Source organism: Sparus aurata, chromosome 10, assembly GCF_900880675.1.
Source record: "Sparus aurata chromosome 10, fSpaAur1.1, whole genome shotgun sequence".
Taxonomy (NCBI): Eukaryota; Metazoa; Chordata; class Actinopteri; order Spariformes; family Sparidae; genus Sparus; species Sparus aurata.
In genome coordinates, this window is record NC_044196.1 from 28,445,890 (window position 1) to 28,473,640 (window position 27,751).

Below are 27,751 nucleotides of genomic sequence, written 5' to 3' on the forward strand. Positions count from 1 at the left end.
CCTCTTGTTTGGGAGAGGCAGACAATCGTACACATCAGCTGCTCATGTCTCGCTGGCCATCTGTCAGGGACAACGAGATCAGGATGGCAGCCCTCCAAACGCTGCTTCTTGCGCTCTTTATCACTCTCTGTGGCATTCATCTTTATGTATATCACTCCCGCTCAAGGATCATAGCCGGTCATTACCAGTCAAATGACACGGACTTCATTTCTCAGTGTCACGTCCTCAGTTGGCCCTGCCGTCCCGCTTTTATAACAACCTCAGTGTCTTCCACAGAATCTTTACTAGTCTCCATTACAGTGAGGCCACAGTACACACACCTATTACCGGAGATAAGACTATAACTTCACTGTTATTACTGGGATAGTGTTTAACCCCTTACTTCAACTGTTGTAAATCGTGCAGTCTAACAAGGTACTTTATAGCTTTAACTTTATAGCTTTAGCTTTCACCTATATAGCGACGAAAAAAGCCTATGCAGAGGCATTTGCAGTCAAAGCTACCGTGAGCACAGCTTTGTTCCCTGTATCTGCTGTATTGTACTCCGCAAATACAGATTAAACTTTCAATTAATCTGTTGATGTCTTAATATCCCTTTTCTCCTGAGCCCGGCAGCATCTCAGTTGGAAAATTGCAGATTTCTGTCACTTTACGCAACTTCTCCCACCTCCGTAATCCTCTAAGTCAATATTTTAATGGAAAGCTTTTATCTGTCCCAGGTCGCGAGTCTCTGCCTGACTGTAAACAAAGTCCAAGTGCCTTTCTGCTTGTCAAGTAAGCAGCTGTAAGCTACGACTGACATTCACCAGCCTGGCACGGGGAACGGTATTTCGCAAACCCCCCCCGCTCCCCTCCCACTTGTCCTAATGTTCCCTCTGTTCTGCCACTGTTGCTCTGTATGCTATGTGTCATTTTCCCCTGAGGAGCATTCATTTGCTCAATTAGACCCTGTTCACCCCATCTCACAAACACACTGTAGCCATTTTCTGAAGCTGTGTCCCACGTTGCCTCGGGCTAAATTCCCCCCATTGGCGCGTTGGAGTGTCCCATTCACCCAGTTTGAAAAGGTGACCCTCCGTTTACCCTCGTTTAAGGTCTTGCTCTCCATTCACATCACATTACATTATTGACATTTAGCAGACATTCTTATGGAGTTAAAGTGGCGCAGCGAAATTCATCTGCACATCATAAGATTTCCTTCCTGGAAGGAAAGACTCGCAGGGCTAATTGGTGAACCACCATTGTTGGCGACCAATAGCACAGCTAGCCAGCCGGACTCATGCCAGTCGGTGACAATGAGTCTCTCAAGCTTCTCCCTTTCTTCTCTGTTTCCTCTTCCCGGATTCTCAAATGAACAAATTTAATTCAGTGAAGAGTTACTCAAGGGGGTGAACCGCCCAGCAACATAGCAAGCTTCGTCATTAATGGGACAATAACCTCGCACAGTTCACATAATTGTATGAGCGACGGTCCTTTTTACTCCGAGGACATAAGGGAAAAAAATCTATGGTGCAAAATAGCCAGCTACAAAACCTTCCTGCATTTTGGAGAGTTTGCGATTGGTTGTCGACAAAGTTCAACTGAAGGAGTCACACAGATTGACTTCCTGCAGCAGCCTTTATTGTGAACCAATCACAAACAATGTGCTGGAAGTCAAAGGTAGTTTTCTTTAAAACAACAGCTTTACCAATATTTTTATTTAAACGTGTTCAGTATTCATCAGATATATCACGGCTAGTGGACTGTAAGGTTTGATAATGTCTGACGATAAAAAAAAGTTTAAAAACTCTGCCTGTGTCTCTCTCCCATACTGCGGTTTAACCTACAGCGCTCCGATCCAAGGTCGAAACCACTTAGGAGACTGTAAAATATTTATGATATATGCAACGTGTTTAATGGCGGCGCTTTCAGCCAACTACTATATCTCCCTCCTCCCTCTTCATGTCTCACTGAGCTGCAGCAGCGTCCTCCAGCTCTGTGGACGAGGTGTCTCCTGTGGGGGGCAGGACCACACGCTGTCCTCTGCCTCTCCTAGAAGCTCCCACTTGAGCATTTGTGTGCCGGGGGGGGGGGGGGGGGGGGGGGGGATGAGCTGCTAGGAAGATGTCCTTAAGCAAGGGAAGGGTTTTAGAGCTAGTGATTTATAGAGGAGGCAGAGGACGAGAGAGGAGAAGGTAGTAAGTGCACGATGATGGGGCGCTGAGTGTGTGTTTTTTTTTATTCAACAGAAATATAAGGTGGCCCGTGCGAGCTGGATACGCTCGGCCTCTTTGGGGGGCGAGGGGGAGAAAACGGCCGGAGTATTTTGCCAAACTAAGTGACTGGGCTGCGTATCGCTTGTGAGTGTGTTTTTACGCGTGGCTGCGAGGCTGTCAGCCTGTGATTAATCTACCACTGTCTGTCTAATTACCACCCCATGGCCCTCCGTGTTCCTCAGCTCTGCCACAGGCTCGCTGACCCACACCGGAAACTGACTGCTCCCAGTACAAATGAAAGCCCCTGTAAATATTTGCTTTTAACTCTTGCCGACACATTGTTTCCAATTTTGCGCTCCGGTGGTCCGCAACCCCAACATCCCCCTCCTTCCGCACGCGAGCGCGCTTCGCAGTCGTGCGGCTGCTGCCCGCCGCCGATGAGCGTGTGTGCGCATCTCCGCGTTGTCAACAAGTTTACTGACAGCCCCCTACACTCTCCTCCTCCTCCGTCTAGCCCTCCCTCCGTCGCCGCATCCTCCCATTGTGTCTGCATTGTAGCCGGCAGTCTATCGGCCCATTCTTCTCCACTGTCAGCCCCAGTCTAGTCTCTATAAAAAGAGAATGGAGTCTGGGGAGCGAGGGAAGACAATGTACAGTGTTTAAAGATAGAGAGGCTGAATAGAAGCAGTGTATTTCCATTTGATTTCTTCAACATGGCACGAAAGTTGTACGCCTCTGTGAGGCAGCAAAGTTTTGTCCTTTAGAATAAAAAAATGATGTTGACAGAAGATTTCGATGTATATCTGAATCGTATATTAAAGTATGTAGACTAATCCCGTCGACCTGCCTTTACTGCAGTGGCTTCTCAGGTTTATTCACACAGTTACGATATAACACTGTGTAGCTTATTGACTGCTTTCAGTTGGACTATGCCACTGCGGCAAGGGCGGGCGAGGCTGCGTAAGAGTGCACTACGTTAAAAAAGAAAGTAAATTAGTCTGATTATAGATAGAGAACAGTTGATGGCTTGGAAGTAAATTAGAGATGCTGTGAGATGTGTTCATTTAAAAATGCAGCATAAATTAACTAGATAATGACTCGCATGTAGCAGAGCGATGATGAGCCGCCTCACACTTCGGAGCGCTGGTAATAGGTGACATTCTAACCCCGCGGTATGAAAATGCAGAAAAATTAGAAGATTTAGACGTTTAACTCGACTTTATCTAATGTCAGATCACCCGCCATGACTGAACAATTTTTGCTTCTCCTTTTTTTGCCGTCATAATTTCGCAGAAGAGCTAAATGTTAATTGATCGGTCCGACAATTTGCTTCTCCATCTTCTCAACATACCTCCCACTTCAGCTGGGGCTGCTGAACCCTGGCCTGACACTGATTCCTTCTTTCCCACTTGCAGAGGGAGAGAGGAGTATGGGATGAAAAATCATGAAAATAAGGGATTGACAGGAGCCCGAGTGAGCACCGACCTGCCCGCCGGCTCTTTTCTTTTTCGGAAGGCCACACAGAAGCTGTCAGTAGGGCGGCAAGCATAAAAAAACACACACTTACGAACAACCCGTCTACTGGCATTAATGTGGCAGGGATGAAATGGCCCTTTTCTGTTCAACCACTCAACATCCACTCCACCGTTGCCCCTCAAGATTACTTTGCGATCAACACATCAAAACCGCTGTCACGCGGCTAAAAGCTCGCGCAGCGAGGATATTCGGAAAGAAATTCTCCAAATAACATCACATTTTTAAAAGAATGTGTATACACAGATGTGTGTATGAGCTCACAAATGTACACACACGCAGTCAAAGGAACACATTGCCTTTCAAATGTCCAATTTTCATGTCTCAGCCTTGATGTATTAATTAGCGAATGTGAAAACAAATGAGCTGTGCTGATTCAAATGCTGTCAGCCTTTGAAAGCACTGAGACGATAATGAGCGTAATGTATTTGTGGGCGTAGGTGCATGCATGTGCATGTTCATGGTCGGCCGCACACTGACAAGGTAAATGTACTGTATGCCTTTGTGTGCGTTAACTCTATGTATGCCACTGCTTTGATCCGTCTCCATGTGTCGACCTCGCCCGTCCAGCAACCTCGCACACTGAACCCCAGCTATTAGCCTGCACCGGCAGCCTGGCAAAGTCAGGTTATTATCTATCATTAAGTTGAACCCAGTGTAACGGCAGACTGACTGGCACCCCCAACACGGAGGGAGAGGTGGCAAGCAATTATAGGAGAGGTCTTAGTGGGTGATTCCGCGACTGTATTGGAGCTGAATTGGGTGGAATTGGTTTTAGCAGGATTTAGATTGTAGTCGGTAAGCTTTCTGGAAGGAGGGGGATGGATTTGATTCTGAGGCTGCGATCTCCGGGCAGATTTGTCCACTGGTGGAAACGTTTTCAGCAAAAGAGCCACATTACACTTCTAGACCCAAATGAGACCCGATGAGAAAAAAAGAGAACAGACTACTTCAATCTTGATCACAGTACGGACCACTGTGAGCACTGTGTATCGTCAGGTATTTAAAAGTTGTCTGGTTCAGGTCTTGACGGGTCTTTTGGGTTCCCATCAACTGAACCAAAACCGAGGACATCCTGAGTCTTGGGATGTTTTGTGATATCTAGGAGCTACCAAAGCGGCTTGCAAATAAGGTTGTCCCATTGGTTGATTGTGTTGGCTATCAACAGTTGGGATTGAGTCCACCACCTGTTGTGTTTTCAGTAGAATTCTTTGGTCGATCATTTTGCACAGACTTGATCAAATATATTGGCATCGCCAGTTGTTGGACTGACGGTGGCCAGTTGGAAATTTTTAACACATCACCCTACTTGCCACCGTACTGACAGTGTGAATTAAAAATGACATGCCTTGAAACTTTTTCAGCCGTGCCTGCTAATTGATGGGTGACTGGTGATTGGTTAAGTGTTCTGTCAAAAGTTGGGTTTCGGTCCAATTTTTCTTCAGACAGGTTCTGATGGTCCTTTGGTCCCTTTGGGATCTCTGTGTATTAAAAAGTGATTCTTGTCATCGGGGTTGGTCCGGTTATCCATGTGTCTATACTGCATCGTGTAGAGTTATGAGGACATTTAATTTTGTTCATATTGAATAATAATAACAACAAGAAACTGTATTTATATATCAGCTTTATTACATAAATTTCAGATCAAAGCGCTTCACAGTGGAGCATGAAGGCAAAACACATGACGTGGAATAATACAGGTGATAAAAACAAGATGGTCGCGGTAAAAAACAATTTTAAAATAAAAGCATAAATTGGGTATGTCAAAAGAAATATCCAATAAAACAGTTTTTTTGTACACCCCTAAATATTTAGTGAGATGATACCTGATCTGTTTTAATAGGCATTTTTCTTGTATGGTTACTTACATTTAGACAGAATTCATAATTTGCCTGATAAAAACAGAAAACCATGTTCATAATTCTTAAGGTCAGGTGTGCAGGAATCATACAGGCACTAGTATTGCTACTGTTTAGCTATGGACACTACACTATGCTGCTGCCAGTCTTGCGGTACTCTGTTGCTTGGGTCCGTCCAGGTGCACCACATTTTGGATTGAGTCTGATTCAAGGGTTTGTCCAGTGGCGTGCGCAGACTTTTTGAAGGGCAGGGGCGAAAAGAAGGGCACTTTAGCACGCGTTTTGGCTCCCAAGAGGGCACTTAAGCGCGCGTTTTGGCTCCCAAGAGGGCACTTTAGCGCACGCTTTGGCTCTCAAGAGGGCATTTTAGCACGCAATTTGGCTCCCAAGAGGGCATTTTAGTGCGTGTTTTGGCTCCCAAGAGGGCAGTTTATCATGTTTTAACCAGCGAAGGGGGCAGTTTAGTGTGTTTTGCCAACCAAGAGGGCACTTTGGCACGCTTTTTTTGGCTCTCAGGATGGCACTTTAGCATGCGTTTTGGCTCTCAGGAGGGCACTTTAGCGCGCGTTTTTCAACAATTGGGTCACGAGGGGGGGCGACTGCCCCCCCTTGTGCACATTACTGGTTTTGTCTATACAGACTGGAAATCCCTTTCAGATCGAGTCTCATTTTTCAAACTAGCCAGTTTCAGGCTATCTTCTCTAGGTATTGTTCTTCCAAGGCTCCTGTGTTTAGGCAACATTTAACACTTGAGACCTTTTGCCTCTTCTGTTAACTGATGCAGAAGGCTTTGTTCAGTTTAAAACTCGTGAATAATTACAAATCGCCAACTTTGTAAAGTCAAGCAGAAGCGTTCAATATAAAACACGAAGAAGTGTAGTAGTATATGAAAAGGCTCAAGCCTCAAACCACATTCCACAAATCACCACATTTGATGTATACGCGAGTCAATTACACGAGCCCGTCTAATCCAAAATCCGCACTCAGCCTTTGGAAACATAAAGGAATAATGCTTATTTCCTCCCAGATGAAGTGCAATTTCAATCAGACTCACTGATCACACTTCAGTCACCATGAGCAGAGACATGACCTTCATATGGGGGATTAACGGCAGGTTAATTGGAGGAAGCCTCTCATAAAAGTGCTGCTGAACACTCCTCGCAGCTATTAAAGATAACAAAGTAGGTCTGCCATAAAAAAAAAAAAAAAAAACATGAAATCATAAGCACTTTGTGTAATTCTTGTCCTGATATGAGCAGTGAAGCGGCTCTCCCCCTCATGGCAACAACATCAAAGTCGGGTGTCAGTTTTGAAGTTGAGATCCCACGGAATAAAAGACGAGTCATAATTTATGGATTTATGATGACTTGTTGTAATTAATGAGGGAGAAAATTGTTCACACATAGGCTAGAAAAAAGGGACACAATAAACATAACCACCTGCAAAGTCTGCCGCAATGTAATTACCCGCGTAGTAAATCGCAGAGCTTTTCATTTTTTGCCGCGACCGGATCACTTAGATGCAATTACAACATTATCCAACTTAAAGTGTTGCAAACAGCTTCACGACATGGCAGAGCCTCGACACGCGTCCTCACAGGGCTCCCCGATCAATGCCACTGTAAAGAAAAATCGCTTTCTCTGTCTTGTGTTTCGTCAAGAGGTGATAAACCTCTAATAGATCGGGGCGACCCGTTTGTTGTGGCTCCGTCTCGCAGTGGACTTACTTTTTCCAAACGGTGTTGAATAAATCTAACCCTGCATAATTACCTCACTGTTAATGAGTCCCACTGTTACAACAAAGGCATGGTAAATTGAGTATTATGTTGAGCGGTGTGAAGAAATACTTCGACAGTTTGGGAAAGTTCTTTTAGATTAGAGTTCGATGAGAAGATTGATCTGCAGTTGGTGCTGTAAAGCCTATTTGGACCAATTGTCTTGTTTTGCTTTTGGCATCCGCCCAGTAGCAACTCTAAAGCTAAAAAAATAGCATATCATACTTTGCAAGTTGTTGTTTTTTTTGGCTAGTGCTTGCCTTCTTCATGGTCTAGTGTGTATTGAGCGTACAGTTGTGAGCGTAGGGCTAACACAAAATGAGATTTTCATTACACAGGTTATCAGACCAATTCAAGATAGCGATATTATCGCGATATGTTTAGAAATTTGAAGAAAATACATTTCTTGCAGTCAAATATATAATTAATTGTGTTTACTGTGTTTCAGGGCAAATCAATTACCCTCAAAATACAAGTAGAGACAGTTGGAGAAAGAGTCTGTAACTGTAACTATGAAAAGAAAAAAGGCAACCAGGTGTGCTCATAACAAAAGTTGCACAAGGCCGAACATCCTATATCAATATTTAATATCTTAAAATCATGGTGTGAATATATTGGCATATTGTGATACCCCTTCATCAATCAGTATCAATATGTAACTCTCTGCAAGGAAAAAAAAAAAAGAGTTTCCCAAACAACATATGAAAAAGAGTATTCCGTTTGTGGCTGAATGTTCAGGTCTTTTTTTACCAAGTGACTGTACATTTGGATGAAATGAGCTCCCTTACGTTTCCCTCAGCTTTAAATCGTTTTAAAACGACCTTCTAATGGACAGTTTTCTGTGATTCGCTGTCTTGTGCGCAAAACTACAACTTGAATTGTTTACCTGCTTCTGAATTGTACATTGCTTCGTAAACGCGCATTATCGTGCTGAGCTTGCAAGCTCGTGACACTAAGCTGCCCTTATTTTCCCTCTCACTTTGAAGACGGTCCTTTTAGTCTAGATGCTGGCAAAATGGAAAAGCGTGTGATGTTGCACTCATCAACGGACTCCTGACAGATCCGTCATTCTGCATTCCTCTCCACCTTCGTGAGAAGTATTTAGCTGTCCGTTCTGCGTTACATGCTCAGCGCTCACTGTCGACTTTCCCTCTTTTCGAGGCAGCAGAACGGATATCGACTGTACTGAGCAATGGTGACACTGTTATAGCCTAGCTGAGGGCCTAATAATACGAACATTACTGCACCATCTATTGGAATTTGTTAACAGGCAGGAGACAGGTCGACAAATTAAGCCACAAAATTGTATCACTTGGAAATTTGCGGCTCACATTAAGGTGTTTGACACAGCCTGTGGCCCTAGTTTAACCATAATGATGAAGGGCTCAGCAGTTTATGAAAGGAAGAGGTTGCAGGTTTCAGTCCTGAGCCCATTAACGGGGCCAGATTCCCAAGGAATGATGTCCAACACCTCATAGTTTGCAATTTGCATGTTGCTGTGGATACAAATATCTTCTAAAATCGCAGTTTGTAGCCAATTTGAATAATTTGAATCGTAGTTTAGCACCTTTTTTTAGCTCATCAGCAATGTAGCAAGAGTCTCACTGCCCCGTAGCAATACAGCCTGCAGAAAACGGGCTGGTCAAGAATCGGAAAATAGAATTTTTTTTGGTATTGGATTGTCCTCCAGAGGTTTTCTCGCCTGCGAACATTTAGATGAGAAATACCAAGTGAGGGAGAGTGGGAGATGAAGGCCCGCTGCAGAGAAAGATGAGGTGTATACTGATGGTCTGCCACTGAGCGACCTGTGTGGTCCCACCTCCTTCTCGCTGCCTCGCGGGATCGAGGAAAAACATTCTCCTGATGACATGAATCATGGATGAGTGTGTACCGGCGTGTGTGTGTGTGTGCGCGAGATACCTAGTTCCGGGATAGCCTGTTTCTTTAAATGTGTCTCTGTAAGTGTGATACTGTTTGCCACCTGCATTCCAAATACCCCGCCCACTTCACGGATGTCTCCTATATGGCCGTGTTTCCACGCTACACTCTCCTCCCACCAGTCCTCCTCCTCCGTCTCTCCATCTCTGCTTCATCAATCACTTAAGCTCTCCCACTGCTCACAGCAAAGCTGGACCTATTAGGCCCTCTAATTGAGCCAATTAGCAATTAAACACTCAGATGCACCCCGAAATTCTGGAGGTCCCTACGGGCACGCTCACGCCTGCCAGGGCCTTGGATATCTACCAAGGATTTTAACTTGTGTCTGTTCCCTCTGCACCCACCCTAACTTGAGGTACACGTTTAGGACAAGACAAGTGCCGCTGGCCCCCCTCCCTGGGCTTTTTTTTTTGATGTGGTTCTATTAGATGTCCACTTCTCTGAGAGACTTCAGGGTCACTGAAAGCGGCGTCTCCTGTGGCTTCTGCTCAAGGTCTGCGCTGACCAGAAAGAAGCTTTTCATTAACCTGTTTCCTCTCCTCCCGGGTTCTCAGCTCTCGTTTGTCTCTCAATCCCCCCCCCCCCCCCCTTTTTCCCACTCTCTCTTCATCTCCGCTCTCTATTTCCCAGTCTCTTTAATGTGTTTTGGAGGATGAAAGTTGAATGGTAGATGTTGGTGCGTGCGTGGGTGGAGGGCTCGTCCCTGCGTGCAGTTGCGCAGCAGGCTGGCCTCCAGACTCTCCACGGTTTAATTAGAGCACACATCTTGCTGCCCGCTTCTCCGTGAGAGGATACGCTCCCAGATGCACACGCGGGCGCGTGGGCAGAACAACAAAGTCCACACTGAAGGAACAAAGGCAGACACCAATATATTTAGGCTGAACGCACTGTACCAAAGGAAGACAATGAGCGATTACGGACGCTACGGAATCGCGCGTAATTACGGCTCTCTGGAAGAACACAAATCTGTTTTCAGCGCGGTTCTTCAGCACAATCTGGTCGGCGCCCCCCTCAAAGAGCGTGTTGTACAGACAAAACTTTATTACAACATGAATGAGCGTCCCTTATTCGCACGTCTTACATCAGTGTGAGTGAGGCTGCTCGCCTGCTCGTCAGCCTATGCACTCTAATTATCTGCAGTTTTGCCTCAGGACACCTAACTCCCATACTTTCAAATTCAAACGGCTTTATTGGCAGTGGAAGGGGGGGCGGGGGGGAGAAGACAACAAAAACACAGAGGCGCTTCGTTGGGTGCAGGCGATGCAATAATACGGTTAATGATGACTTTAAATGGGACAATTATGGTTCCGTGATGAAGCAGGGGAGAGTGTGAAAGAGAGAGAGAGAGAGAGAGAGAGAGAGGTAATGGTGAATTTTGAAAATCAGATAAGGCAGAAATAGGAGAGTGTGTGTGTGTGTGAGAACATAAAAGATACTTTCTCAGTTACTCCCTTACAGTCTTCATTACTGCTTTGGTGTGTGTCCCCTACCGTTACATAACACCGCCCAACAATGTTATGACTGTATAATCTCCTCCATGCCTCATGCATTTCTGACTGGGTCGGTTACATGAGGATTTGCACATTTGCGCCGTAGATTACATGAATGAGTGTTCGGCGTGTGGGCACTCATTCATGTTCGGATCATTTAAGGCTTACTGCGTGCATGTGTGTGTGTCTTTGTGCTCTGCATGTAGCCCGAAAGTGTCCCGGCCTGTCATAAGCTGCTTACGGGCGCACATTACTGACCTTTGACCTCGCCGGGCAGTGAAAGGCTCGCCCTAATCTCTGGCCTTGACTCTTCGCTCCTGCGTGCTCCACTGTACTTTAACTCCAGAACCAGAGCCGCAGCCTTTAAGAAATTAATAACCATAAATATTGAGGCATCAGTGGCAGCATGACTACATCAGCTGTAACTTGTTAGCTCTTTGCAGAGATGTGAGCCTGTTAGGAGTAAGCTGGCAGGTTAAACACAGTTCACCAGGAGGGATTTGGTGCATGTCCTCACACAGGTCAGACCGGGACAGTGTGAATCAGGTCCAATTTAGAGTTTTCATCCATAATAGATAGGGGGTGTCATGTAGAAAATGTGCACTCATTGCGGCGTATGCATGAGATTTCCGCAGGTCCGACTGTGTTACAGAAACCACAGCAAGTCGAATGTGATCGCAAGGTTTCCCTACATGCCCGAGAAGTGCGTTTTGCTGTCTGTGATGTAATCAAGCGGAGCGAAAAAAGGCGTTGATCAGCACATGAAATGCTCCCAAAATGAGGCCTGTTAACTTGATCTCGACAATACTTTGCTGGGTCTCGTTTCATTTCCACGGCTTTCATTTCAGGAAATCCTTCCTCGCTCTGCAACAGTTGAAGGGGAAGTGTTGCGCTGACAACGTTTAATGGAATATATTGTTCTGTTTCAGATAAGCTATAATCTCCTATCTTCCTCTCTCCCTCATCCCCTCTTTGCCTTCTATCTTTCCGTTGTTCCCTCCCTCCTCCTCCTCCTCCTGTCTCATTCTGCAGAATTCAGTGGCTGTTCAAATGATCCGGATTATAGGAGACCAATAGGGATGGAACGCAACAGAACCATGGCTGGGGAAGCGTTTCGGATTGCCGTTGCTCAGAATCAACACTGACCTGGCAGCCAGGCCAAGGTCCGACCTCCTTCTCCAGCACCCCAAGGACCCTTCTTTACCCCAACAACTGCTTCGCCCTCCATCTCACCTTCAGTCAGCACTCCTGGTCTGGATCCAACCTCCAAAAAAGCTCCTTTTGGACTTTCAGGGTCTGCCTGCATTCGTTGTTCCTCTCCCCCTCCTATGCTTTACCATCCAGACCACTGGTTATAATCCATATTGTCTCGTAAAAAGACAGAAATACTCCACATCAGACTAAAGCAGGTGGTTGAACAGTATGAATCCAGTCATGCAACCCCTTCCTCTTGCTCAAGGTAAACAAAGCCGGCGGGGTCTGTTGTCCAGGACACGCCCCCTTAGTCTCGTGACAGACTGGTGCTTAATGGGTGTGCTAGGCCTCATCCTGCTCTTCAGCCTGGCCTCGAGCCAGAAGATGGACCCTTCCAAACACCCCATAGTCACCACCAACTACGGCAAGCTCAGAGGCATCAAGAAGGACTTGAACAATGAGATCCTGGGCCCCGTAGAGCAGTACCTGGGCGTCCCGTACGCCACGGCGCCGATCGGCGATCGCCGCTTTCAGCCACCGGAAGCCCCTGGATCCTGGCAGGAGATCCGCAACGCCACTCAGTTTGCCCCCGTGTGCCCTCAGAACGTCCACGGCGTGCTCCCAGAGATTATGCTACCCGTGTGGTTCACAGATAACCTGGACGTTGCAGCTGGTTACATCCAGAACCAGAGCGAGGACTGCCTCTACCTCAATATCTACGTGCCCACGGAGGATGGTAAGTGGATTGTGTTAATTGAAGGGTTGAAGGTGGAGGCTGGGAAATGAGGGATTTAGTGGGTAACAGTGAAAATTGACTGTTCGCTAAGCCCCCTTCCCTTAGTTACTTTTGCTATGCCTGTCAAGCTTTCTGTACTCGCACGGTACATATGGAGTTCATTAGGACGACAGGGGTAGATTTCCCACTTGAAACCCTTAAGAATTTTTGTCAACAATGCATCCTTCTTTCAAAGGTATAAAAAGAAGACTTCTCATTTCTAGCCGGTGACCGGCGTTTTTGTTGGCTGAAATGAAAACTTTCAGCTGTCAGATTTTCTGTTACCACCTTAAGTTGATTGGAAACGCCTTTTTAATGTTTCCAACTGACTTGTCCTTAAATGAGAATCCTGTAAATTGGTCTGAAATATTCACTTTGATGGCTCTATACATAATATACTTTAACACTGTGGTGAAAGCTGTTGCATGATTATGGATCCCACTGCTTTTCTTGCCATTGCCCTTCTTAGTCTGCCTCTCTTTCGCTAGTGCTTTCTACTCCTCCCCTGATTAGCTTACCCTGATTTTCTTACCCTAACCCTAACCAACTAATCAGAGGCAGTGCAGGGAGGGTCCTTGCAGTAAATGTACTGGGATCCATACTAACGCAAAAGCGACATATGTTTTAAGTTTGGATTGTAATTTAAGACCTTGCTTAGCAGCCTAGCTTACATATTTGAACAAGCAAGAATGAGGTCAAATGTATTCTTTATTTTTCCTAATTTCCTTTTTCCCTTTTTCCCTTTTATGTTAAAAAAACTAAAGGCTTTTATAATGAGCCTAATGAACACAACACTGTTTCTAATTTGCTGAGTGTTACTTCTGAGTTCTATCATGGGTGTGTCTCTGGAAGTAACACAGATTACTTATGCACATATGATGTTATGCTAGTTAGCCAGACTTGGTAACATTTGCAGCTTATGTTAGAATGAACAAACGCACCATTGACTCAATTGTTTATACTTTTGTTCTTCAAATTTTGGTGTTGGAGAAGGTGACAAAAGAAGGAAACCCCTATCCAAACTCCTTTTATACAGAGTATAGTTCTTTTTACAACCCCACGTACCCCACTTCAACATGTGGAACAAACCCAAAGCTTGACAGTCCTTGTTCTGGTTCATAAACTATGACTGGACAATAACTGCTCTGGGGACGGGGATTAGCGAATGGTCAATGAGAACCACTTTTCGAACCATTTTTTATTCTTTTCAAGGTTCATGCACGACTTTAAAAAACCATAAATATTACATTTGCTTCTTGTAGACAGTGAATGTCGGGGTATGTGTGTTAGGGGACTTTCATAAAAACGAAACAATATGCAAAATGTTCCAAGGAGGGTCAAATCATTTTTCAATTACCCTTCCCTGGTTTTACTGTACATCCCATTCACGGTGTTATAAAGTAGGAGAACAAAGGGCAGGACTGAAGCAGCTTCCAGGTGCTTTATGAGAAAAAAGATTAGGTGACATTTGACTTTTCTTACTTTTTTTTTTCATGCCGTCAAGAACCCTCTTCTCTCAACTTAGATCTTACCGCAGACGTTTTTGTCTGCGCGGGCACTATTAGGTGTGCGAGTAATAAAAGAGAAATATTTCCATTCGGTCGGCAGGTGTGATCTGAAGAGTAGAGGCTTCCATCAGCCCCCCCTCTCTCTCTCTCTCCTCGCCTAGGGTGAACGACATGTTTTACCTTTGTCTTTTCATTTTTTATATCTTTAATAAAAGCTGCGCCGAGACAGCACCTTTCACAGAGAAAAGGCTGTGAGAGTCATGTTGCAGTAAGTGTTTTTAACATGAACTTGGTTCGATCTCGAGCGTATGTCTTGAGAAAGCGACTTTTAAGTGTCGATGAATGTCCTCGCTCATCCAGGTCCAGGTCAAAGTGTTTAGCACTTGGAACTTTTTAAGTGGGATTGGACTAAAAGAATCTGAGTATGGCAGAAGAAAAAAAGGTATTTTTTATGAGCACACACACATTAATGGGACTTTCAACATAAAAACTGAACAAGAGTACCTTATCATGCGCGTTGATAATATAAATCAGCGTGCGTGTGCCTTTTTGTCCATATTCATCTACAGTATGTCTCTCTTACTGTCTATATGTGCACGTTGGTGTATATGTCAGCAAAGTGAAGAGGCATCGATTTCCACTCTGAACTTTTTCTTCACTCTAACACATCTCAGTCTCCCTTTCAGCACTTCCATCACTTGACTGGATTTTTTTTTTTTTTTTTTTTTTTAGCCCTTCACAGCTCAACACCCTTCCTTCCGCCCTCTCCACTCCAACACTGCAGCCTCAGCCCTCGACAGCCCGTCATTGCCTCTTATAGCTCCTCGGGCAACATATAGAACACTATACATCAGGTCTTGAGTCATTTCACACTGTCACACTGCTTGTTTTTTTTTCCCCCTGTTTTTCCTGAGATGTACGACTCGGTTGGAAATGCTAGCGCAACAACGCCGAGCGCTGTGCACGCGCTGACCCACTGGTGTACAGTGCGGTGTGTGGAAATGTCACACAGGTGTAAAATACCTTCCTATAATGACCTTCATTCATCAACATGAACAATCACCCATCATTCAGCCAACTTCGTCAGCATAATGCTCCGCTGTATCGGTGAGGCTGTGGGCAGATGTTTAATGATTTAAAAATATCATAGCACGTGTATGGTCTGGATAAATATGTCTTCATTTATTGTTAAGTACATGTGGCAGCGTATGAACTTGTTTCATCGCTCATCATCATCGCTGGTATATTTATGGTCAAGTCAGGCATGACATTGCCAACCTCAGCACTTTTCCAATAGCCAAGGGGTTGTCTTTCTCTCTGCTCCTCCGTTCCTCCTGCCTCTCCTCAGCAAATTGATTTTAAGTCTTTTTTTTTTTACATGTGCTGCAGGGGAGGGAGGAGAGGTGAAGGGAGGAAAGGAAATGAGAAAAGCAGAAGAGAGGAGAGAACGAGAGGAGACAAGGAGAGAAGGGGAGGTTGAGAGAGGAGGAAAGGAAATCAGAGGAAAAAAGGCGATGAGTTGAGGAGAGGCAAGGGACCAAGAGAAAGCAGAAAAGAGGGCGGAACGATGGGAAACATGGAGAGGAGAGAGGGAAAGAGGGAAAACAAGGCAAGGAAGGAAGGTGAAAAGAGAGGAGAGGAAACAAGAAAACCAGAAGAGAGGAATAGAAATAGGAAAAAGAGGAGGGAAGGAGTGGAAAGGAAACAAGGAGAGGAGGGGAAAAGAAGAGAGGCAAGGGTACAAGAAAAACAGAAAACAGAATGCAGGGAAACAAAGAGAGAAAAGGAGGTTAAGAGAGGAGAAAAAACAAGATGATAGGTTGAGGAGAGTAAAAGACACAACACTAGGAAACAAGGAGAGAAGAGAGGAGAGAGGAGAAGAGAGGAAACAAGGAAAGAAGGCGAAGAGAGACCAGGCAAGGAAACAGGCAGAAGAGAGGAGAAAAGGAGAGAAGGGGAAGTAGAGGAAAAAAGGCGATGAGTTGAGGAGAGGCAAGGAACCAAGAAAAAGCACAAAAGAGGGCGAAAGATAGGAAACATGGAGAGGAGAGGGGGGAAAAGAGGAAACAAGGCACGGAAGGAAGGTGAAAAGAGAGGAAAGAAAACAAGATAAGCAGAAGGGGGGAATAGAAATAGGAGACAAGGTAAAAAGAGGAGAGAAGGAGTGAAAAGGAAACAAGGAGAGGAGGCGAAGAGAAGAGAGGCAAGGGAACGAGAAAAGCAGAAGAGAGGACAGAATCTAGGGAAAGAAGAAGAGAAAGGGAGGTTAAGAGAGGAGAAAAGAGAGGACAGGAAACAAGCGATAGGTTGAGGAGAGGAGAGGCAAGGAAACAAGAGAAGCAGAGGAGAGGATAGAACAATAGGAAACAAGAAGAGGAGAGGAGAGGAAACAAGGAGAGGAAGCGTGGAGACACAAGGCCAGGAAACAAGCAGAAGAGAGAACAGGAGGAAACAAGGAGAGAGGGGGAGGTTAGGAGAGGAGAAAACGAGAGGAAACAAGGAGATGAGGAGAAAAAAGGACACAAAAAAATCAGAAGAGAAAAGAAGAAACAAGGAGAGGAGGGAACGAGAGGAGAGGAAACAAAGAAAGGAGAGAACTTGAGGATACAAGGGTGAAACCAAAGAGAGGTGAGGAGAGGAAACAGTCAAAGCAGAAGAAGGTAGAAGAAACAATGAGAGGAGAGGAGGTGAAGCGATGAGAGAAGGAGAGGATACAAGGAGATGAGGCAAAGGGAGGAGAGGAAACAATAAAAGGAGAAGAGGGGAGAGGGAGGTGGGAAGAAAACAAGGAGAGGGGAGAATAGGAGAGGTAGCAAAGAAAAAGAGGGAAGGAAGGAAATGAGGAATGGAGAGAAAGTGGAATCAAGAAAAGTAGAGGACATGGGGAGAGGGAATGAGAGCGTGGGGGAGGAAAGGGAAAAGGATAATAAGGCGATGAGGCTTTTGGGCAGCAGATCAAAAATCTGCCACCGCTCACTGTCCATGGAGACTGTCAACTTATGTCAAGTCACACAACACACAGCTGAACGTTAACACGTAGTAACACGCAAACACATTCATCCTCTGCCATCTTGTCTGGCCTTTGTCGTTAATTCCACTTCTTTTTCTTCTTACTTTTAAAAAAAAACATGCATGCTGCTGCTCTCAGTCTCCTGAGGCCTCTTACTTGTATCCTTTTTTTTAGGGCACCCTTAAGACAGAATCCTTAAAAACCTCCTCTAATTTTAAGTGGATTAAGCCTCCAGAATGACTTCTTAATGCTGCCATCGGTGCAAATGGAGGAAAAGTGGGACACTCTTACATGGATGTGTGTGTTTGTTCATAGATAAACACATACGCTAACATTTGGTGCTAACCCATGGCTCCTTAATTAATACTCAAGTACTTAGTAGATTGCTAAGCTAGCCATGTGTTGTCTTTTTTTTTCATTAGTTCCGTGGCACTCCAGAAGAAATGTTTCTGAATGTGTAATACTTTGGGAACAAACCCGAGAAAGAAAACGAATCATCTTAGAGTAATAAAACATTTTTTTTTTTTACACTTGTTACTTTGTGATTAGCAGAAGCTCAATCTAAAATGCAAATGAGGATTTTAGTGCTTTTTAGATTTTATTACTTTCAGCGTATGAATATTTTAGAGGCTGGAATGATATTTCTTGGTTCTTTGATCATCAGTCTTAAGTTTTAACGTTGTTCTCCTCAGAGTTAATGAATCCCTATTTATGTAGTTGTAAAAAAGACAAATTGTAGCACCTTATACACGCAAGTAATGAAAATTTAAAGTAGTTACGTGTGTTACTGTTTGACTTAAATGTAGGATGGGCCTGGCGTTGCTTTCTTACAGCTCCGTGAGAAAAACTGATGCTCATTGGAATACCGCTATAACGTCAAGTGTTTACATTAAACTCAGCTTGTTTCCTCGCCCCCGTGGTCGTATCAAATGTCCGGCCTTAGGATCCAGGGGAATTGATTTTGCCCTCTGGCTGGTTGCTCCCTCACCAAAAGCAAAGAGGGAGGGGCGCCGCCGGTTCCCCTGGAGATGACATCCCATAAATCATAGCAAGAGGTTTTCATCTGGCTCCTGCAGAGTCACGGTGGATCGATGGACGAGGGGAAGGGAGGGAAGGACCGGCTGCTGCTGCTGCTGCCTCAGGCTCGCAGACAAACCGCGTGCTTCTCTTAGCGGTCAGCAGCCTCTAACACGGAACAAGACGTCATGGTAGATCAGTCAGAGTGGCTCAGAGAATTTGGAACTCGCTGTAAATGTTTACCAACGCGCGGAGTTTCATATAGCTGTGCTTTGTGGAGCTAGGCGGAGAGGGCATGGAAGAGAGTGAGCAAGCGCACCTGCTGAAGCCTCTACACCAGCTCCACGGACCATCTTCACCGGCTGCGTGGTGTCTCGCAAAACCACTTGGGCCTCCCTCCACCTCCCCGCTGTGTTTATTTAGCGTGGCATGACATAAGTGATGATAGATGTATTCAACAACAAGTAATGTCCACCTTCTGTTGTTGGAAGGCTATCTCAAGCCTGATGGACAGTGATGTCAGTAATCCACACACAATAACTCTACAACAGCGCCATGTGGAGTAGTTGACTCTTCTTTGAAACCCATTATTGGTACAGTGTGTGTATGGGTATAATGATAAGGCACTTATTCCCATCTTGAACTTTTTCTTCACTCTAACACATTCTGGTCTCACTTTCAGCACTACCATCACTTGACTGGCCTTTTTTTCTTTTTACCCCCTTGCAGCTCAACACTCTTCGTTCCTCCTCCATCACAACTATTTCCGCCAGATAAACGGTTCATCACAGTCTTCTTTTGATTATCCTTGAGAGTATAATCCATTCCATATTTCCTGTAGTTATTTTCTAACACGGGGAAGCCAAACTTGAGATGCACCATTTCCTGAAAAGAATTGCAGTTTTTGTCTGCGGCTGTAAGTTCTTTTTCTTTCTTCCCCCAAACCACTTCACACTCATCCGTGTGGCACTTTCGGGTTGGCTTAGGGCTGTTGCCCTTCAGTTACCCTTTAACAAACCACTTTAAAGCATCAATATGCATGTACCACGACCCAAGACAAGCTTTCAGATGACATTTTTCCATAGGTCAACTTCAGAAGAAATCCCAAAGAATAGGGCATCTGAATGTGCAGCCGGTGTGAACACAGACTGGAGACTGACACGCTGACACCCTGCTTGTGATTGGTTACGACACCATTTTAAGATCAATAATTCCCCCGTAAGGGACTGAATTAGACGAACAAACAAGCAGATGTTGAACAAGCGACAGATTCTACCACATGGTGAAGAACTTGGTGGTAGGCTGAGGTTTAACCCTGATCAGCTCGTACAAAACGCCTTTTAAGATGGTAGTTCTCTTCAATTAGTCCTGTACAAGGAGGGTATACATCCGATTTGCCAGATACTCCTCCGGGATTTGAACCGCTAACCTCAGCATTGTCGGCGCCATCGCTTCTTGGGATGAGCTGCGGGGTGCGAGCCGAGGCCCTTATAAATTATTCCCTCCGATACTTCATCTATCTCCATGCATCAGACTCAAACTCCCCCATCTCCCCGTTCTGCAATATTTCAATTTTCTGAGAAGATTCATCAAGAAGGGTTCGATACTAACACAATATTGCACACGGCGGCCGAGGGCTGCGCTGCGACATCAGCATCGCCGAAAGGCTAGAGATGAATAAATAAATAAGGGATAAAAACAAACAGATAAATAATGGAAAGAGTGAGAGAGGTGCCAGCATGCAGCTGTGAGAATATGATCTATATTGCTTCTGATGCCAGAAAACCCTTGATTATTTCGCTCAGTTTTTCTCTTTATGTCGCCTCTTACTCCTGCCAAAACCAGTTGACACCCTCTAAAAAACAAAATAAGGGGGGAAAAAAATAGATCACCATCTTTCTGCAGACAGAAGACACTCCCACCGTCCCAAGGGACTCATGATCCTCTGTCTGTCTCTCCCTCTCACACACACCCCCTTTTTATCAAACACTCAAAAGTTTTCTTTGATGCGAGCATGCTCACCAGAACTGAAGGAGACAAAACACAGCCCTGAATAAAAAGACAAGGACAGAGTGAGGAGTATAGTCAGATTTGAACTCAGGCATCTCCAGGTACTTGTCCGGAAATGGAGGTCAGAACAATGGGGCCCCATCCAGCCTGTGGTCCAACCATCACAAACCAAACCCGACTGAGTGCTTCTTCGCTTTTGTGCCTGCTCTGTCCTGAGGCACTGTGGCGCCGACAGCAGCTGGCCTGCTCTTTCTGATGCTCTGCTTTGTCTTATGCCGGGAGGTGGTGAGGTTTGAGGGAGAATCAAATCAGCCGGGGTCGGTCACTCGCTTTGAACTTTTCCATTCAGCGAGGATATTTCTATACATGCCCAGAAAAAGGCCACTGGCAGCCAGAGTACAAGTCTGGCAAGTTGTCGAAAACTCTGACAAGGACTAAAATTAAGACAAAGTTTTGGGGGCTTCAAACGTCAGCGATCCTTTCCTTTAAGGCAAGGAACTGGCTTCTGAATAAATGTAAGAAATATTTCACTTGAATTACATTCTCAAGTTAATGGCACTAGATTTAGTGTTGTTTTTTTTTTTATTAAACACTACTCCCTAGGTCAAATTGCCCACATTTCCAATTTTTCTGAGATATGTTTGGGGCTGTGCCCTTGTACAGCTGTTTCTGCTATAAAGTGAAACAGTCGACTATTGGGACGTCATCCTCCTTTGTGGGTAGGTAGCTACCAAGTGACATTCATGGATATTAGAGACAGTAAAAGCCCTTAAATGTACATTTGTTTTTGTATTAGTGTGACAAACATAAACCTACTTTGCATTCATGAAAGTGACATGAGGGCGTTGGATATTTCACTGGCTGCCAATTGTTGGGGCAAGAGAAAATAAGCCCCCCTAACAAGATATGAACACAGTGAAAAACTGATACCTTTGGATGACCTGACAGACCAGGTGTTAGACAGAACCATTTGGAAAGGCACCATCAGTTTGGAAAAGTGCAGGCAAAACAACTACTTGGCAGGCATTTGGACAAAACATGTGTCCATCACTGTTTATTACAGGCTAACTTGAACCAATTGGATCAAATGCAGGAGAGCACTACCACCTGTCAAGTGTGTTGGTAAAGCAAACTAGTCCAGTTAAGAGAAGATTGAAAAAAAATCTTTCCCATCCAGAAAAGACTTTAGAGCTGTTTGTTTTTGCTTTTATACTAAATTATATCCTCCAGCTCAACCATTGTTGTTTTTGAGCAACAGTTTGAACCAATGGTTAAACCACTGTCTTTTTGGCCACAAACACATAATATGAAGCTTGGCAAGATGAACTTGGGCATGTGATCCGGCGATTCAAGCCGCCATGCTAGGTAAACCTTTGAACAACTGGCGTCTGCTGAGCACAGTAGTGTTTATCACATGTGCGTTTATAAACCTGGTTCAACATCTTGGAATCTTTTTTCATGTAATCCCCATTATACCTCCAGAGCTTTCATTCATAACCGTGTTTTACATGGTTTGAGCGTCTGTAATTGGTTTTAAATTGGTCTTAAATCCAGTTCCAGCTAGCATTAAAGGTCTTAAATAGCATTACATTTAGCTCTCAGAAACCTGCAGATAGCCCTTTGTGAAGTCAGAGTGTGTGGCGCTTGTGTGTGTGTGTGTGCACATGGATGTAAATCCCTCTGTGTGGTGTGTGAGTTGACAGTTTGTGTAAATATATGTTTAAGGTGCTGAAGCTGTAGTTGACACCGTATTTTTAGAGCATTAAATGCCAAAGCTTTAAAAAAAAAGTAAAATAATCAGAGGATTAGACATATTCATCTATAGTTAACATCAAATTGGTTAGTTAGATCAGAGATGGGGAGATTGTATAGAACATGTGACGTGACTGACTCGATGTTAAGACAATAATCAGATTACATACGCCCCTGGGAACTGATGAAGCATCTTTGATGACTGGAAAAAACATCTTAAAGACTAAAACTGCAAATCCATTTTCCTTCACTGAAGTGTCTCTAAATATAGTCTGTAAGACTAAGACTTTAACACTTACAATCAAAAAGATTGTGGAGTTTTACTTTATGACAGAAAGTGTTCAACGTGTCGGTAAAGATGCAAAGACAGTTCCCCAGGAGAGACAAAACTCTGTTTAATATGCAAAGATCTGGACAGTTAGATCAGTTCTTTGACGACAGACCTACTATATCCAGACATGGAGCTGAGTGGAGGAGAGGAGCGGGTTTTCAAATTGCTGACTGCTAACTGGTGTAGCCTGTGAGTTTGATGGACTGTGGAAATGGAGGAAAGGTTATTAGAAATGTGTCCAGGAGCTGACGGGTCTTACAAGACAAATCGTAACTGTGCAGACAAAGAGACGAGTTGAGGTAAACCTGTATCAGAACAGGAGTGTGTTTGTGTGTGTGTGTGTGTGTGTGTGTGTGTGTGTGTGTGTGTGTGTGTGTGGGTGGATGGGGTGTGAAAGAGCTCTGTCAGGAATAGATCGTCTTAATAGTGTATAGTGTGTGATGGACTTATGTTCAAATCTGGCAGGGTGTGTTTGGATTGCAGAGCAGATTATCTGTGAAATTCCTTCTGGTGGGATGCAGTCCAATTATATAATAGGATATGGTTGTTAAAGTTTTGAAATCTGAGGTCCGAAATGAGATTCACTTCAGTAAAAGTCACTTGAGGTGGTCAGTAATTCAGCAGAGATCAGTTTGTTTGGCGCAGCACAGTCCACCATTACCAAGCTTCCACTCATTATTTGAAACATGGGCGACACCGTTCGACCCAATTACCACAATAGATGCTGGCAAAGAACGCTTTTGCACCTCCACAGATTGCAATTTCACATTTCTTTAGTTTTAATTTCAAATTTTATGTTGTGACAACTCTTTGGAGTTCTTCTCCCCTATTTATACAGTTTATGTTGTTCTTACTGCTTTTCTACTTATATTTTTTATGTTTTCTACTTATTTGTTATTACTGTTCTTAATTGATGCTCACTATTTCTGCTATTGCCTTTGCTCTACTAATGTAAAATGTCCCATTGTGGGACTGATAAAGGATAATCTAATCTCATTGTATTTTAAGAAAATATCCTGTTTTGGTTTAAAATACCTGTTCTTTTTTGCCATAATCATGGCTGGAGATGTCATGAGGTCTCTTTAAAAACACCTGCCTTGTTGCCGCAAACTCTGTCGGTTGTGTCCAGACTTCCTGTCAAAGATATCTGGTTATTGTACCCCCGAACACAGCTGTAACTGAATTGTGCTTTTCCCTTACTTTAAAAATATCAAGTGGCATCACGCTAACCAGTCTTGAAACACTGTAGTCCCTCATCAAAAATATTTGGTAGTTTCACCGTTACAAATGTTGAAACACAGTCTTGAACTGCGGTCACTTGCTTGGCAACCTTCCTCTTAACTCCCCCACCATTCCCTACACCCTTTTTCATATAAAGGTCAGTTGATGTAGCTGGTAAGCGAGTTAGCATGATAGGCTAACAATTGCATCTTACATTAGAACAGATCAACGCACTGTCTTATTCACCATTTGCACCTTTTCTCCAGGGATTTGCTTTGAAACGGCTCAAATAACACACCACCTTCTCGAATGTTCAAATGTAACGGTTGAGTAGGCGATTCTGGGAAAGGATTTATTGTTGAGACACTTTCCCGGGTGGTCAAATACCAGTGCTTTGGGTTTGCATTTCTCTAGAATCGCCTACGCCACCTTTAAAATGTGTCAGACTTAAAATAATCCTGGATGATGTGTACCTGTTATGTTTTACCGACTCTAAGTACTTCAGTCCAGTGATCCCAGTCCTCGTGGTTGTAACGCTCAAAAATATTATGGTTAAATGATTGTTTAAGGTTGAGATTGATGGAGATTGTGTTCCCAAAAAATCTCTACCCATAATTCTCAACGAATGTGATCGGAGAGACGATTTGCGTATTTCTCTCTGTGTCTTTACTCACATTGAGTGCACGCGAATGCAGCATAATTAGCGTCTCATAATGCAACTTGACTGAGATGGAGCACAACTGTCGGATTTTGATATCGATCGCGTTTTGAAGCCGTCAGTAAGCCCCCGACGGCGGCTGAGAAGCAACAATATAGTCAGTGAAATGAAGAGAGGATGAGAACCAGGGAGCAGGGAGGGAGTGCAGAACTTAGATGGAAGACACAAGAAAGGGGGAGGCGGGGCGGGTGGAGGGTGGGGGTCGTCTTGGCAACCGTCCACCGCTTCCTGTATCTTCCTGTCAGGGCGCGCATCAAAGGCCGCGTGCATTTTGCCTCTCCACTAGACTCTGAATGAAGGAATTAGCAAGGGCTCAGTTCCAGCTATTTATAGCCTCTAAGCCACAGAGATGGAGAGGAAGAGAGGAAATGAGGAGCGAGTGTGTGTGTGTGTGTGTGTGTGTGTGCGTATGGATGCAGGCGTGGGTTGGTTTTAGTATTCAGTCGGTGTGTGTGTGTGTGTGCACGTGCATGCAGAGTCACATGATCCTAATAATCTCCACAGTGTGTTTTTGTCACATACATGTGGGTCAGCGGCTTGATCGACTCTTCCGTCCTCCACCATCTTCCTCTCGCCTCCTCTCACTGAGCTCGTGCGATTTATCCTCGCCGTGCGTCTCCCTTGCTTCTCATCCGACCTCCCTTCGCTTAACCATCCCTCCATTTTGCCTCTCTCTTGCCTTTTTCCCCCAAGTGTATCCCCCGCCTCCCGCCCGACGTTCTCGCAGCACCCCAGTCATCACCATGTGCTTTGGATGAGCAATGGAGGCAGAAATGGGATTTAGCCGTAGACGGTCCATTTTAAATGATCATTCTATCCTCAGGAGAGTGAATTGACTTTACAACAGTACTTAAATAAAAGCTCCGAGGCTTTGACTAGCTATGTTCTCCTGGCTTGATTTGTGTAACGGCGCTCCAGCACAATCTGGGATATCATCTGATTTAACTCGGGGGATTGAAGACGAACGTTTAATGGGATTTGATGAAGTCTGATGTATCCGGCCCTTTTAATTAAACATTCCATTATAAAAACGCTCCCGCCCCTCAGCCATGCGTAGGAACACGGGTGAATTCTAACCTCAATTTCGGATATTTTTTTTTGAACTTTTCTGTTTTCATTTCTTTAAATGTTTCGAGAAGATCTGTTCAAACCTGGCAAAAAGACTAAACCTGCAATTACCGCCGCTCTAATCAATTTTTTTTACCTCAATAAACATGAAAGAAAATCTAATGCCGGCTATTCCTCTCAGCTCTACAGACCTGCAATATTTTGCTTTATATATTTTGGTTTTCCTGCTGGTAACCTCACTGGTTGTTTCAGCGTAGCCACGTCTCAATTCACTATAAACCATCTGCCCACAGCCGAAGTTAGCTCCCGGTGGGTGAACACTGTACAGCATTTATCAGCGAGAGCCAGATGTTTCCCTCAGGAGCTGGTTGGAAATGAAACCAAAAGCTAAAAACTAAGCTAAGAAAGGAGACCAGAAGCATGACTCCAGATGAATGATGACATTGCTCCGAATCTTTTGGATACGTAAGCAAGCCACTGTTTGCTAACAAAGTGATAATATGTCAATTTTGTTTTTACAGTGTTGTTTCTAGTGCCCCCAAGTGGCCTACAAATAAGTAAATGCAGGTTTCAATAACGTTATTCATGTAATTAGCTAAATTATCTCCCCATAACTGTATTCTCCTGTTTGGTAACTGAATCTGTATTTATCTGCTGGAGGGATATTGTGAATGTTTATTACAAAATTCCTAATTCTTCCTCCTTGCTTGTATTTTGTGTTAATAGAATTAAAGTGCTGCAATAGTGATGCTGCTGAGCGCAACCTCAGCCGGCCTCAACACAGGATTCGGGTCTGTGATATAATGTATAGCAGGAGCGCGCGGCCATAAATTGTCCTCAGCTCTGCCCGTATTTGCCGTTTATAATTAATCCTCCAGTTTATTGATACAGCTCACGCTCGGAAACTGCCGAGTCAGCCATTTCGGGCCAGCGTGGTCAGCTATCCTGTTTCCACGTTGTTGCGCTGGGAGGTAGAGATAAGCCTGAGTATGGAAACAGGGCAGTTGCAAGAATTATTGAACAGTAGCATTGAACTAAGTGGAAGTGATATGAGACGTTCTCATTCCGTTTTTTAAATAGGAGTCGTTTGTTCTCCCTTTTCGACTGGATATCAGCTATTTTCACCTTCATAGAGGAAAAGCAGGTAATGCCGCTAGTTTTCGAGGGATTACAGCACGGACTAGACCTTTAACGGGATCATATCTAACTCTGCGGCTTCTGTCCATGGAAATTGGAAACAGGCCGGGTTCTCAGACTTAAAGTGCACCTGGTATTAAAGTAACCTTGAGAAAAAGGAGAGATAGAAAGATTAAAAAGCCAGTGCACGGCAAGGAGCAGAATTCAGTTGTCTGGGGATTAATAATGACTCTGGTTGGCCCCGCGGCCAAGTTAGCCAAGACGCGCATGTATGCAAAGACACACATGCGCGCACGCCGGCAAACACTTGTTGCTAGAAACTGACGCTTACGCACGACGGTTGTGAAAGGACGCGCGCTTGTACACATGCGCTGCTCATTCTGCATCATGAGGTATGTTGCCTTTTTTCCCATTCTTAACCTACCTTCCCATCTCTCTCTGTCGCTCACACACACACACACACACACACACACACACACCATCTCTTTCAATACAGCTCAAAGGGCCATCTCTTCAGGGCCTCTGAAGCTGAGGTGGCCAGTGGCAGTGAATGCAAATTATCCCTCCTGAACACACACGACACACACACAAATACACACACACACACACACAAACACACTCTCAGCTCCCTCTGCCAGGTCTCGCTGCTCACAGTGCCTCCCACAGCACTGAATAGTAAGGGCAGGGAGACTGACAGAGAAAAGCGGGGAGATTCAGAGAATGGAGGGATGAAGGAATAGACAGAGAGAGCAGGAGGTTATCCAGAGGTAAGCCCCCCTACCCTCTTCTTCTCCTCCTCTTCCTCCTCCTCCTCCTCCTCCTCCCGTAGAACAAGTCTCCCGATATCGCTCATGTAGGAGAGCAGTCAATGCATCGCCGCGACGCAATTCATCACGTGTTAGCGAGAGTGGTTGCTGGGTTTTTTCGAGTATTAATGACTGGAAGTTCAGTTTAACGCTCGGAGTTGTGATTTCATCGCATGTGCGGCCCCAGCAGCACCTGGGCCCCCGACACACACACACACACACACACACACACACACACACACACACAGATGATTTACCACATAGGATTTCACGCGCGAGTGACGTATGCATTCTGAATCACATCTTTACAGAAAGGGAAGCACGGGACTGTGTTCAAACGGTCAACTGCAAAATTGAACGTAAGCAGAGCTGAGCCAGATATGGATCCACAATTTTTATTCTGTGAAAGCTTCTT

The 27,751-nt window shown here is 44.6% G+C and overlaps 1 protein-coding gene across 5 annotated transcripts in view; it reads left to right on the forward strand.

Annotated features, from left to right (window-relative positions):
- Window positions 1-27,751, forward strand: part of nlgn2a (neuroligin 2a) — a 198,348-nt gene that overhangs the window by 56,952 nt on the left and 113,645 nt on the right. For all 5 annotated transcript variants that reach the window (XR_003985792.1, XM_030432083.1, XM_030432081.1 and 2 more), the window contains one exon: window positions 11,822-12,719. Coding sequence is in view for 4 of the 5 variants with exons in the window: in XM_030432083.1 (XP_030287943.1) it covers window positions 12,212-12,719 (508 nt within the window). In the remaining variant the exon portion in view is untranslated. The remainder of the gene's footprint in view (window positions 1-11,821; window positions 12,720-27,751) is intronic.